The sequence below is a fragment of the Sus scrofa genome, chromosome 1, assembly GCF_054392235.1.
Source record: "Sus scrofa isolate SSC_HxYL_T2T_F1_AM1 chromosome 1, Sscrofa_HxYL_maternal_Yorkshire_Landrace_v2.0, whole genome shotgun sequence".
NCBI lineage: Eukaryota > Metazoa > Chordata > Mammalia > Artiodactyla > Suidae > Sus > Sus scrofa.
In genome coordinates, this window is record NC_139383.1 from 180,312,579 (window position 1) to 180,327,627 (window position 15,049).

General features: G+C 34.9%; 2 protein-coding genes and 1 long non-coding RNA gene across 52 annotated transcripts in view; all 3 read right to left on the reverse strand.

Moving 5' to 3' along the window:
- LOC146406890 (uncharacterized) overlaps positions 1-15,049 on the reverse strand; it is a 994,549-nt gene that overhangs the window by 695,812 nt on the left and 283,688 nt on the right. The window lies entirely within an intron of this gene.
- Positions 1-15,049, reverse strand: part of LOC100627175 (GRAM domain containing 2-like) — a 464,606-nt gene that overhangs the window by 294,665 nt on the left and 154,892 nt on the right. The window lies entirely within an intron of this gene.
- MYO9A (myosin IXA) overlaps positions 1-15,049 on the reverse strand; it is a 226,668-nt gene that overhangs the window by 131,787 nt on the left and 79,832 nt on the right. For all 50 annotated transcript variants that reach the window (XM_084979663.1, XM_084979645.1, XM_084979706.1 and 47 more), the window contains 3 exons: positions 11,383-11,504; positions 8,154-8,295; positions 1,524-1,719 (listed from right to left, as the gene is read on the reverse strand). In XM_084979663.1, coding sequence (XP_084835789.1) covers positions 1,524-1,719; positions 8,154-8,295; positions 11,383-11,504 — 460 coding nt within the window. The remainder of the gene's footprint in view (positions 1-1,523; positions 1,720-8,153; positions 8,296-11,382; positions 11,505-15,049) is intronic.

Genomic DNA, 15,049 nt, shown 5'->3' on the forward strand with positions numbered 1-15,049 from the left:
ACTTTGTATAATTATGGATGGTATCATTTTGCAGTGTATAAAAACTGCGAGTCACTATGTTAATACATTTGAATCCAATATAATGTTATATGTCCATCATACCTCAATTTAAAAATTTTTTTCAAACTTTTTGCAAAGATAGCCTCTTAGAAATTTTGGAAAAGGCTAAGCAGTTTGAAGACACACATTATAATCTGAAGAACAGAAACTAAATTCAATTAGTTTTGCCTCTCATTTTAGGAATACATCCTCCCAAGTATTTCATTCATTTAAAATATACAAAGTTCACTTATGATGGAGCATGAAATGTGAGAAAAAAGAATGTATATATGTGTGAATGGATCACCTTGCTGTACAGTAGAAAAGTGACGGAACATTGTTTCCAGCTATAATGGAAAAAAATTAAAATAACTTAAAAAAAAAATGCCATTTGTGAGTTCCTGCAGTGGTGCAACTCCAAATCAGCATCATCACCTCTAGAGTGCTAGGACGCAGGTTTCAGCCCCCACTGCCAAGCAGTGGCCTAGGTTGCCACTATACTGGGGCAGCCAAAATAAATAAATAAAAGAAAAATAAATAAAATAAAATATACAAAAGCTGAACTTCAGTTTTACTGCTAGCACACATGCCAGAAAGTCATATTAGTAAGCACAATATGTGTCTTAGCTCACTTCTACTGAAGTTTCTTGGCAGAAAAATTTTTATAACTATGCATATATTAGAAAATCTTCACTATGTGGCAATGGTCTCTCTAAGCTAGAGCTACAGCAAGTAACAGTATGGTTTCCAGCAGGTATTAACTGTTTTTGAAGATGCCCCTTCCACAGAATATGAAATGAGATATTTTATTATTTAAAGGGGAAGCACACAGAAGTAGTATTCTGCTTTATCCATTTCTAACTCTCAAAGTAAAATCCAGGTAACTGAATTAAGGGTAAGAAGAAAAGAAAATTAACACTTCATAAACAGATACTTTACATATACTACCTGACTTTACCCTCATAATATTAAAGGAAGTATTAACACACCAAGAAATTCAGTCAAGAGAAGAGATGATGACTGATTACTGAAGCTGGCTTATCTCACTATACTATACTACCTTTATCCTAATTTTTGTGCCTCTTGATTTATACTTCCACATTTTGTTTCATTTGTAGTAAAAGCTATGGCATGAAAAGAAAATAGAGAAAGGCATCAATATTAATTCTACATAATTACTTAACTATTTCACTTTGTGTTTTAAAAAAATCATATCAGTGTCTGAATGCTTAGTAAATACCAGGCATTCAGACACTGATACGTACTCATTATTATACTCATTATTTATACTAATTATTCCTATCAATATTTATTAATAAAAATGTACCAACGTATACACAAACATACACATGGACATATAGCTATACCACATATCCACTTAATCATATAAAGTTCACCAGAACTCCTTTGATCTAAAGCGTGATGTTAGGGCATGGGAAGAAAACAAACAGAAGAATGACGGATTACTAATATTTACTGCTTACCAGTTTTTCTCTGAATGTGTCTTTTCCCAGCTTCCCTGAAAGCAACCATGGCTCTGAAAAAAGCTCGGAGAATTGCCCATCGGAAAACAGCTACAGGATCAATTCCAATCATCCCAGAGATAAACGCATTCTTGCTACTTCTCAGAAGAGCTACAATATCAGGGCGCATATGATCTGTATTTTTTTCACGGAAATCCTACATGAAAAAAGTACCAGTTATTTATTTTTAATTAATAAACCATAGAAGTAATTTCTGCTTTAGGCAGCCAAATCGACCAGACAGATATCCTCTACAAAGTTCCATCAAAATGTAAAACTCTTTAATTGTAAAATTAATTTAAATTAGAATGAACAGTCCACAACTTTATTGCGGCTTGTTAAACACTGGTTAGGGAGAGACCCTCTAACGGAGTATCACATAAAATGACAAGAGAGTTGAGTAATAAAAAGTAGTCAGAAATTACAAGACCAGGAACAGCATTTCAAGCAAAAGGAACACCTATAGATAATGATGAACTGGACAAGTTAGGAGAAAACCAATAAGAGCAGGGACTGGAACGTTCTGGGCAAGGGTGAGAGTGGCAGAAGATTAGACAAATAAATAGGCTATGTAGGTTATGTAAGCATGAATTAAGAGTCTGGATTTTAATCAAGTGTAAAGGAAAGCCACTGGAAGGATAATGACATGAGCTAACTGGTGTTTCATAAATGTCACTGGTTGCTGCAGAGGGGCAACCAGTTACTGCAGTATTCCAGATAGGAGCAGCCAGTAACTTGAACTACATTGGTGACACTAATAGAAAGGGAAAGTGATTATCATATGTGGGATATGTTTAAGAGGTTAAGGGCAAAGGATATGCTGGTATATTAGGGCATGATAAATGAATGAGGGGATTAGGTTATTACCTATATTTTGGGTTTGAGAAACTAAGTGGGTGGAAGCACCCTATACTGATATGGAGAAGACGAGAGAAAAGAGAAAGTATGAAAATAGAAAATGAGGATCAAGAGACAAGTTTTGTCCAACCGAAGCTTGAGATGGTGAGGATAATGATAACAGCAAGAAACATTTATTGAGAGGTTACAAAATGCGGCATGCTTCTAAGCATTTTACATGTGTTATCTCATTTAAGTTCATTTCATTCTCCTAACAGCTCCTCAAGGTAGATGATATTTTTCCTTCCTTATAGATGAGGAAACTAAGTCATAGAAAGGTTAACTATTTTGGCCCTTATCACACAGCAATTAAAAGAACAGAGGTTCAGGGAGTTCCCTTCGTGGCTCAGCAGTTAACAAACCCGACTGGGATCCATGGGAGTGCAGATTCGATCCCTGGTCTCGCTCAGTGGGTTAAGGATACAGTGTTGCTGTGGTGTGGGTTGCAGAAGCGGCTTGGGTCCCTAGTTGCTGTAGCTGTGACGTAGTCTGGCAGGTGTAGCTCTGATTGGAACCCTAGCCTGGGAACTTCCATATGCTGCGAGTGCAGCCCTAAAAAAAGCAAAAAGAAGAACAGAGGTTCAAACACAGCCAGTCGTAATCCTATACTACATATGCATACAGACATCAAGTAGGCAAATGAATATATATATATATATATATATATATCTAAAGTCTTACAGATAGTTCAGAAAAATATATGGATATCATCAGCATATAGATTTTTAAAGTTGATTAAGATTACCTAAGGACTGTAAATAGTAAAAACCACCTGCCAATGAGGGTTGGAAAGGACAGAACATAAGAAAATGGGTTTAAATACACTATAGAAAGATAAGAAGGGCAAGAAGTTTACACTCCTGGAATAAGGTCCCAGACTGACATGAAGAGTCTAGACATTTGGCTATAAACACACCCAGATGGAAGGATTAAAATTTATTGAGTAAACCACTTCACATTGGAGCAGCTTCACAGAATAGCTCTAACTCAGAATTCTATGAGGATCATGCCTTGTATGATGTCATCTACCCTCATGTCCAAGAAGGTAGTTTTACCTTTAGGGCTTTCCTTTGCAAATAAGTCTTGGTTTCCCTGAGAATAGGGGAAAAGGGGAAATAATACAGATGTCTTGGTGCTTAGTTTGTCCCTAAATGTCTTTTGAGCAAAAGTATATATTATGAAAGTTGGTAAACCTGAGTAAGAACTTTCAAATCAAATCACCAGCAGCAGCAGCAGCAGCAGCAAATACCTACTGAGGGCAGACAAATGTCAAGCACTAAGTTAAGCACTATATAAAACTTATTTAATTCTAACAATTAATCAATAAAGTAGAATCAATTATAAATCACACTTTGCTGATAAGTAAACAGAGAGGTAAAAAAGTTTGCCAGAGGTCAAACATAAGTACCATACAGGAACTAAAATATCAGTCTGCCCTATTCTAACGACCACCTCATCCTATTAATGAACACACTGTAAAACCTAAAATTCTAGATTTTTCCAGACAGATGATGACTGCCAAATGTTGATAGGGATCTTCTTTTTCCTAATGTTATAGTCTTGAATGTCTTCATATTTCTAGATTTCGAAGTACATTTCATAAACTAATCACGTCATTCTTGAAACTCTCTTCCATTAGTTTCTGTAACAACAAACTTTGTGATTCCCTACTTACCTCTTGCGCTGTCCCTTCTCAGTCTGTACTGTTGGTTCTGTACTGAAAATTTTTAGGGTTTCATCTTGTGTGTTCATATTTTTCACTTAATCATCTTACATCAGTTGATCTCAGCCACAATTATGGCTTTAAACACTACCTATATAATGAAACCTCAATCTGTATTTCCAGCTCAAATCTTTGTTATGTCTGAGATCCATTTACACATCTTAAAGGTATCTCAAAGGTAAAAGAAAATACCTAAGACTAATATTGTTTATATATTTGAAAGCACTCATCAGTGAAACCATGTGGGCCTGGAATTTCCTTTGTGGAAAGTCTTAAACTACTGATTCAAATTATTTAACAGACACAGGGTTTTCAGGTTTAACTATACATTTTCTGGTGTCAACTCTGGTAATGTGTTTCTCATGTAACTTTTCATTTTATCTATGCTATCAAATTTGGTGGAAAAATACATCCAAATACTTTTAACATCTGTAGGGTATGTAGTTAAATCCCCTATTCTATTTCTGATGTCTATAACCTGTGAATTTCTTTTTTTCTTTCATTGGTTGTTTTCTATTACCTTTTACTTACATGGTTTCCCCTTGAATAACATGAGAATTGGGGGTGCCAAACCATCTATGTAGTTAAAAATCGCCATATAACTCTATAGTCAGCTCTCCACTATCCAGGGGTCCATATTGATGGATTCAATCACTTGTGGATCAAATACTACTGCAGTATCTATTTACTGAAAAACACTTGTATGTAAGTGAACCCATGAAATTCGAACCCATGTCGTTCAAGGGTCAACCATTATCTTCTGTTATCTTTTCAAGGAACTAACTTTTGGTTTGTTAATTTCTCCATTGTGTGTCTGCTTTCTGGTCTTTACTATTTCCTTCTAGTTTTGGGCAGTTTAATTTGCTATTCTTTTCCTACTTTCTTGAGATAGAAGCTTAGATAATTACTTTCAACTAGTCTTCCTTTCTAACTTATGCATTTAAAGTTTAAATGCATCCTACAAATTTTGGTAGATTGTATTTTCATTAAAATTCGGTTTAAAATATTATCACTTTAATTGTCATTTCTTTTTTAACTCTGGGGTTGTACAGAATTTTACTTAACTTCTAAACACCCAAAGACTATCAAGTTATTCTTATGATATACCAATTAGATCAGCTGTTCAATTTTTCTATTTTTATTGATTTTCTGTCTGCTAATTCTGTTACTGAGAGATATGTATGAAAATCTACAACTCCGATGATAAATATGTATAGTTCTACTTTGGCTCTCTTTTTGGCTAATATACAGTGAATTGAAGCCATTAGGTACATACAACTTTTGATAATGTCTTCTGTTGAACTGGCCTCTTTTATTTTTATGAAATGTGCTTCTTTTTCTCTAATAGTAATTCTGCCTTAAAATCTACCTTGTCTGATAATAATGTAATTATACCAGCTTTCTTTTAGTTAGGGTTTCCCTGGTGTATCTTTTTCCCATCCTTTTATTTTCATCCTATCTGATAATATGAATTAATGAATAATCATAGACACAAGTGTATATATTGTATGATTCCATTAATTTGAAACTTAATAAGAAGTAAAAAAACCTAAGGATAAAAAATTAGGGCAGTGTGAACCTCTGGGTAGGGAGAATGAGCTGGGATAGTGCATGAGAAAAATCTATACATTTAGATTTCTCCACTTTATGCACCTCACTATATGATCTTATAGCTCAACCTTTTTGTCTATGTTTTAAAGTGTATTTTTTTTTCTTTTTTTTTTTTTTTTTTGTCTTTTTGTCTTTTTTTGTTGTTGCTGTTGTTGCTATTTCTTGGGCCGCTCCCGCGGCATATGGAGGTTCCCAGGCTAGGGGTTGAATCGGAGCTGTAGCCACCGGCCTACGCCAGAGCCACAGCAACGCGGGATCCAAGCCGCGTCTGCAACCTACACCACAGCTCACGGCAACGCCGGATCGTTAACCCACTGAGCAAGGGCAGGGACCGAACCCGCAACCTCATGGTTCCTAGTCAGATTCGTTAACCACTGCGCCACGACGGGAACTCCTAAAGTGTATTTTTAAATTGAGATATAACTGTCACAACACTGTTTAAGGTATACAACATGTTGAACTGATACATTTATATACTGCAATATGATTACCTCTTGATAGTTACCTAACTCTATTATGTCATATAATTGTCATTGTTTTTTGTGGTAAGAACATTTAAGACCTGGTTTCTTATAAACTTTGAAGAAAATGCTATAATCACAACATTAACTATAAACGCAATGTCAACTAAAATTACAATGCTGAGCATTAGATCTCCAGAACTTAAGTGCAGGCTGTTTCCTCTGACAGCATCTCCCCAAGTCTCCCACACTCTAGTAACAGCCATTCTACTGTTTTTCTTAATGGTTGTTCTAAAATCTGTCCCTTCCTGTATTTTCCATCTCAGGAAACAGCACCTCAAATTCATCCATCAGCTCTAGTCAGAAGTCACTTACCCAGAATTCATCAATGGGCTGAGTGACTGTACCTCCCCAAATCTCTTGTAATCATCTAGATCTCTTCCATCCCTACTGCCACCTTCAGGATCCAGTTTACCTTAACATTTTAGCTCAACTATTTAAAAAAACTATCTACTGATCTCCTAGTTTCCACTCTCATCCTCTGCTGTACTTTTCCTTCGAGAAATCAATCTTTTAAAAACATATCATATTCTCTGGTTAAAATCTTTTCATAGCTCCTCCTACTAATTTCACCAATACCAAACTCCTTTAACTTGCTCTAGAAGGCCAGAAGAATTAACTTGCTGTCCATTCTCCAAAGTCATTTCAAGTCACCATCTCTTGTTCACTATAATCTAGTAACACTGGCCTAGTTTTTAATTATTTTAACATATTAAATTCTTTCCTATTTCGTGGCCTATAATATTCATCAACCCAAACCCTCACCGAAGTAATATTTACTTCAAGTCATCTCATGGTTCTTTTATTCTCAAAATTTGAGTTTCCAGAGAGGTGCCCATGAATCCGAAATTCAAAATCCACCATTTCACGACGTTCTCTCACAGAACACATTCATTTATACACACAGCCCCATTTATCTACTTTAAACACAGACACACACACACATGCATATATGTATATGTGTGTATATGTATGTATATACAGAGCTAGGAACGTGTCTGCTAATTTATTACCAAGTCATTCCAAACACCAAGCAACAGGGCTTGATACATGTTCTGTGTTCAATAAATACACCCTAAATAAATGCATCAGTGATGAATGAATGAGTGACTTTAGTTCTGACCCTCACTTCAAGATCTAGGACAAAATATATTGCTCGCCATTTTCCACATCATCATTGCTTTGCTTAGAAAATTACCATTTCTTTTTTTCTATTTTTATAATGATTTTTATTTTTTCCATTAGAGCTGGTTTACAGTGTTCTGTCAATTTTCTACTGTACAGTAAGGTGACCCAGTCACACATACATGTATACATTCTTGAAAATTATCTTAAGTGGCAGGCTTAAACATTAAGTGGTTGAAGGGTAATGGGCTCATTGATTACAAATGAGGAGTGGGCAAAATTACGAAGATTCTTTTTTACAGGAGTTAGAGTTTAGACATGTTCATTAGGAGTACTAGCTCACAAATACTCAATGATACATGAAGACGTGAAGCCTATGAGGCCTCAAGGATGTAGAGAAAAGAAAAATTCAACTAACCATGTAGATGAACTAGTTAAAGACATCATACTATGGAACCTATCATTTCAGATCTAAAAAGGCTATTATATGTAAAATGGACTGACATCAATTTTAGTTTTAGGAGGAAACCAACAAATACACCACCTAATGACAGCGGAATACTTCAAAGGAGAATATGAATTTTAGTAGCATCCTTTATAAAATATCTCCAACTGTTATTGATCAGCTACAAAGAGGGTAGTGTGACAGAGACAGTTATATAGTTAAGAACATTCCTCTGATCTAAAGGCATATTCAATGAGAAAATTACTGACCTTTACCCCATATTTTACTTTCCCGGCATAATGCTTTATGATGAAAGCAGGCTCCATCACAGCTGGAAATTCAATGTAAGAATTCTCTTCATGTTGATGCTTAAATTTGTCTAGGAGTGTTTGATTTGTAGCCTGTGGAAAGCTGATTTAAAAGTAAAAATAAAAACACTCAAGAAAGATGCAACAATTAATACAGTCTTCCTAAAAAGTAATTATAACTACATTGCCATCTAACACATGTAGCAAATTACAAAGAGTTTCACTTAAATTACCTAATTTGATTCTCTCAACAAGATTTAAAAAATAAGTAAAGTCAGGACTGGTATTCCTATTTTGTAGATGAGAGGGCAAAAGTTTTGATTTGCCCAAATTTACACTTTGCATGTAGCAGAACTGAGAGACATCATAACTCAGTCTTTAGATATTTAGCTTAAGTTGTAATGTGCTGTTCTACCATAAAACTCAAAGGACAATAAAAACCAAATAATATGTTGTTTGGAGTCAAGAACTTGCAAAAACGGAATGATCTCTCAATTTGGACAGGTCCTTGAAATCCACAGTCATTTTGTGTTTTTCCTGAATGTATAAATAAAGTTTCGATCCCCAGCCCAGGAACTTCCATGTGTCATGGGTGCAGCCAATTGAAGAAAAAAAAAAAAAAAAAAGGAAAAGAAAGTTCTTCCTTACATTGAGCCAAAGTCTGTCTCCCTATAATTTCTGGCCATGTGGATTAACCCCAGAAGCTTCAGCAACTGACCAGGCAAAGACGGTCTTTGTATAAGATGTGTATTCAATGAAATTTTACTTAAAAGACTAACAGACCAGAAAAGATGCCTTTGTTCATATTTTAATTATATATCCATTAGCTCTGTTGCTGCTCACAACAACTATAAGATATACAGCAGACAGCTTTATAATTTAAACATCATCATTGCCTTTTTGCATGCAAGAAAACTGAGGACCAAGGATATTAAAAGATTTGCCAGAGTTCCCATTGTGGCACAGCAGAAACAAATCCGACTAGGAACCATGAGGTTGCGGGTTCGATCCCTGGCCTCCCTCAGTGGGTCAAGGATCCGGTGTTGCCATGAGCTGTGATGTAGGTCGCAGACATGGCTCAGATCTGGTATTGCTGTGGCTCTGGTGCAGGCCGGCAGCAACAGCTCCGATTCTACCCCTGGTCTGGGAACCTACATATGCCATGGGTGTGGCCCTATACAGACAAAAGCCAAAAAAAAAAAAAAAAAAAAAAAAAAAAGATTAAAAGATTTGTCAAGTGTAGTTAATAGAGCTGGAATACAATCCTGAACTTCTTACTCCAGAGCCTAAGTATTTTGGTGAAGCTATTTATAGGACAATACTTGAAAGCACAAGCTTATTACTCTGCCTTCTGTATCTATGTACTTGTTTTTGTTTGGTTTATTCATTTTCTTGTTGTTGCTGATGTTATTTGTTTTTTATATACCAGAGGGGAAGGAGCAGGGGGGAAGGTGAAATTGGTAAAAGGGAGCAACTGTATGGTGAAAGATTTAAAATAAACATTTGGTGGTGAGCACACTGTAGGGTATACAGAAGTAGAAATATAATGTTGTACACATGAAACATAACATTATAAATCAATGTTACCTCAATAACAAAGGAAGACAAAAGCTCGGGTAAAATAAGAAATAAAAGTTTATTTAGATAGAGATATCTGGAGGTTTTGGATTTCAAGTCCAACATTTACTATATATGTGATCTTTTTCTTGAATTGTTTAAATTTTCTTTTTTCTTTTTGCTACTATAAAACAATTTAAACAAAAAGAGCTGCTTACTATTTCAATATCAACCACAACGGTTCTCAACACTAAATATCAAAATCACCTATGACACTTTCCAAAATAAAATACACCAGAGGTAATAAGGTATACAATCACACCCGACAATTTTATAAGAGATAATGTATTTTTCATGACAGAAAGAGCAATACAAGAACTTTTATAACTTTGGACATAAAATTAAAATTTTTTTGTGTCAGCTGCATTTTAAATAATTTAGATTAATGGAAATAGGCCAGTGATAGAGTGGATAGATATAACTGTTAGCAGTTATATCTAATATATTTTGCATTCTGCTATGTTACTTTATAATTCTATGTAGCCATTCTCTGTTTATGGCATATTACTAAGGTGAGATATAATTTACCATACATATTTTGAGAGTAAAAGCAGGCACCTTTAATAACTAAAGTGAACAAAAGGCATAAACTTAAAGACTGTCACATGCAAACCTGATATATGGTCATCCTATGACAGTAAATGCTCAATATTTTATATCTTAGTTCAATGGGTATAATATTAAGCTAGGAAACAGGTAACCTAATTCAATTTCTAAATATTTTACTAAAGAATCATAAAAAAAAACAGACACATTATCACTTTTCCAACTCTAGATCTGTCATCTCTTAGGATAATTTAACTATGAATAATACTTTACAAAGCACTGAGAACACTCTGGAGGATGCTATATGAAGCTTTATTCCTGAGGCATATATATATTTGGTATATTGAACAGTATTATCAAGAGATGGCAAGAATCTAGCATATGTTGCCACTTATAACCTGCAGTGCCATGGCAGATACTACTAATCTATTATCTTTTCTGCTAAACATGAAAACTGCAAACACATCTCACATATAAAACTTAATTCAAAAAGAAAGGAACAGAGTTCCCATTGTGACCCAGGAGGTGAAGGACCCAACATAGTCTCCATAAGATTGCTAGTTCAATCCCTGGCCTCCCTTAGTGGGTTAAGCCTCTGGTAACGAAGGTCACAGGTGCACCTTGGACCTGGTTTTGCCATGGCTGTGGCATAGGCCTCAGCTGCAGCTCCAATCTGACCCCTAGCCTAGGAACTTCCATATGCTGCAGGTACAGCCTTAAATAAAAATAAAAATAATTTTAAAAAGAAGAGAGGAATAAACAATAAAAACAAAAAATAAATATATGCCAACAAATTTAACATCAAATTGACTCTGTAGAAGAAATCTGGAAAAACTCAGAGCAAAAATGAGTTCAGTAGTGAGGTCCATTCAATTTTCTGAGAAATACACAAACAGTAAAAAAAAAAAAACACATGCAAGGGAAACTTTAGTGCTTTACTTAATAATGTTATGAAGAAAGTTTAGGGCTTAAGAAGACATTAAAAGTCAAAATGGCCAGTAACAAAATTAAAAAGAATCATACTCACTTGCTTTCTTCATCCAATAGATGGAGGAGTCCTGTTGGTTTCTTGCTAATAAGACTTATGCAACAGGTATTATCAATATAATCAATATTGTGCCAGCTGATACCTTCAGTTCTATATTCCTCCTGTAAAATAAATTAACAATTTATTTCCTTGTAGAAAATAACAGGTATATGAGAATAAGGACTAAGAAGTTTTTTAGCAAGATTAAAACAGCCTGAACTTCTCTCTTTTAAATCATTAATCCACATAACAAAAGAATATACAATTTCAGTTGTATAAAATCTTCATAAAGAGTATGTATTTCTTCTTTTAAAAGTACATGCAATCACATTTTCTTCTTAGAATCATATTTGTGATTCCACTCAGATGAAAATTTAGGGCTGAATTTGCTGTAGCCATACTACCTGATGACTGCACTAAGGAAAATATAAAATAAAAAAGCCTAATTGGAGTTCCCATCGTGGCGCAGTGGTTAACGAATCCGACTAGGAACCATGAGGTTGAGGGTTCGGTCCCTGCCCTTGCTCAGTGGGTTAACGATCCGGCGTTGCCGTGAGCTGTGGTGTAGGTTGCAGACGCGGCTTGGATCCCGCGTTGCTGTGGCTCTGGCGTAGGCCGGTGGCTACAGCTCCGACTGGACCCCTAGCCTGGGAACCTCCATATGCCGTGGGAGCAGCCCAAGAAATAGCAAAATAAATAAATAAAAATTAAAATATAAATAAATAAATAAATAAAAAAGCCTAATTTTCCATGACTCTAAGCCATCAAAAAGAACTCTCTGTTGGATCATCAACAATGAATTTAGTAAAACAATATCTAGAGAAAATGGAAAATCATCACCTCCAAGTGATCACTGATATAAATTATACAGGATTCATACTACTGAACTTTGGCAAAATAAAACATTTCTCAAAAGGGAGAGGGGGTGGTTTCCCAAATTCCAAGACTAAATAAACTCAAAGCTCACACACTGAGCAACTATTCACAACTCTCTTATGAAGCCCTTGTTTCTTCCTCAATCTCTGTACTGGGAAATATTCTTTTATTCATCTATCTGATGCTTTTACTTTTTCTTTTTAGGGGGAGAGGGGATCATTCCTGAGGCATGTGCAAGTTCCCATGCCAAGGATCAAACCCATGCCACAGTGCAACACAGCCCCTGCAGTGACAACGCTGGATTCTTAACCTGTTGAACCACAAGAAAACTCCTGCTTTTACTTTTGCATTGTTAGAAAGATGCTGCTGAGAATAAAAAAAGTTTCTATATTACAGTGATATTCAGACACCAAGTAAATATCTTATTCACCTGATGGTTTTAGTACTCACTGATTACACTTGCATAATTGTCTGCAAATATGGAGGTTTTGTAAAATAGTGATTTTAGCAATTTTATCATTCTTTCTTATATTATCATATGCTTCTAAAGAAAAAGTGGAAAGTCTTTTTCATTTTAGTCATTCTGGTGAATGCTTAGGAGTATTTCATTATGGTTTTAATTTTACTTTCCCTAATAAGTGAAAAATCTTTTCCTACATTTACTTCTCATTTGGATATCCTCTTGAGCCTATGTTCATGATAAAAATTCTTAGAAAACATCTTTGCCTTATTCTTAATCTAAGGGGGAAATCACTCAGTCTGTTTCCATTAACTATGACATTAACTGTTGGTATTTTGTAAATGTCCTCTGTCAGGAAGTTCCTACCTATACCTAACTTACTAAGGGTTTTGTTTTAATAAAAATGAATATTTAATTTTATCAATTTTTTTTATATTTCTGTCTAGATCACCATGAGTTTTTTCTTGTTTTGTTAACAGATGAATTTGATTAGTGATTAGATGTACCACATACCAGTAAAAACTCCATTTGGTTCTGATGTATTCCTTTTACATATCTTGCTGGATTTAGTTTGCTAATATTTAGAATTTTTAAATCCACATTTATGAATGAAATTAACCTTAATTTACACTTCTAATAATATTGTAACATATTTAGGTTTAAATCTTATTCTGGCGCCCCAAAAGTGTGTTGAGAACTATCCCATTTTTTTCTATTCCATTTAAGAATTTACATCCAACTGAAAATACTTCTTTCAACAACGGTGCTATTTTGACTTTATGGAAGGTTTTAAATTAACATATTCAATTTCCTTAATAGTTATAGAACTGCACTTTATTTCTTATGTGTCAACTTTGAAAAGTTTTGTCTCATATCATTTATTTTATTTTTTGCTTTTTAGGGCCATACCTACAAAATAGGGAGGTTCCCAGGCTAGGGTTTGAGTTGGAGCTACAGTTGCTGGCCTGCACCACGGCCCCTGTAATGCAGGATCCGAGCCATATCCGAGACCTACAGCACAGCTCATAGCAACACTGTATCCTTAACCCATTGAGTGAGGTCAGAGATCAAATCTGCAACCTCACGGATGCTAGTCTGATTTGTTTCTGCTGCACCACAAAGGGAACTCTCAGTCTCATGTCATTTGATAAGTTTGCTTACAGACGAAGTTGTTTATTGTATCCAGCTACTTTTTAGAATGTGTAGGATCCACACTAATATCATCTTTACCACTGGAATTCTATTTATATCCCTCTCTGTCTTTGTCTATCTGTCCCTCTCTCCCATGAATTTCTTGAGGGGTTAATAGTCACTTCAAAGCATTAGTTTTGACTTTGTTGATGCTCTCCCATGATATATTTGTTTTCACTTTAATTTTCTTTTTTTTTATTATTTTTTTCTTCCCATTCTTCTTTGGTTTAGTTTGCTGATCTTTCTCGAATTTGCTAAATCATTGCTCTTAAAATTTCCAAGAGCTATAAAAATTTCCCCTAAGTAAATCTTTAGCCACATTACTTTGGTGACTAAAATACACCTTCAGTGGAATTCCCAGGTGGCTCAGCATGTTAAGGGTCCAGTGTTGTCACTGCTATGGCTCGGGTTACTGCTGTAGCAATGTTCGATCCCTGGCCCGGGAACTTTTGCATGCCACAAGCACAGACAAAAGAAAAAAAAATACACCTTTAGTCACAAGTTTTATTACATAACATATTAAGTTCAATATATCTTCTAATTTTTTCAATCTCAATGCTATTTAGAAATTCATTTCTTAAGTTTTAATTGTATTTTCTAGTTGTCTTTTCTTGGTTTCTGATATAACTTCAACAAGTTGTATTTTCTAGTTGTTTCTGATATAACTTCAACAAGTTGTATTTTCTAGTTGTCTTTTCTTGTTAGTTTCTGATATAACTATTGAGATCTGTGTGATTTCAATCCTGTGAAATAAAATAAGGGTCAAATTTCACAGTATATGAGCAAATTTTGTAAATTTACAGTTATCTATTTATGTCAAATTAGTATTTTGCTTTTAAAATATTCTATGTCTTTATTTGATAGAGGCCTCAGACTCAGGGAAACTGGTATTGTGAGGTCAAGGACAAGCAGGACTAGATGCCCACAAAAGTACCCATCCAATCCTCTAGGGGCTTTAAATCTTCTGTATCCTTACTGATTTTTTTGTCTGCTTACTCCATCTAATCAGCAAGGTATGTTAAAATGTTCCACCAAAACTGCAGAATGTCTTTACAGTTTTATCAATTTTTGTTTTATATACTATTAAGGCTATACTACGAGGTATCTATAAATTTGGAGTTGTATATTTCCTGATTTGAA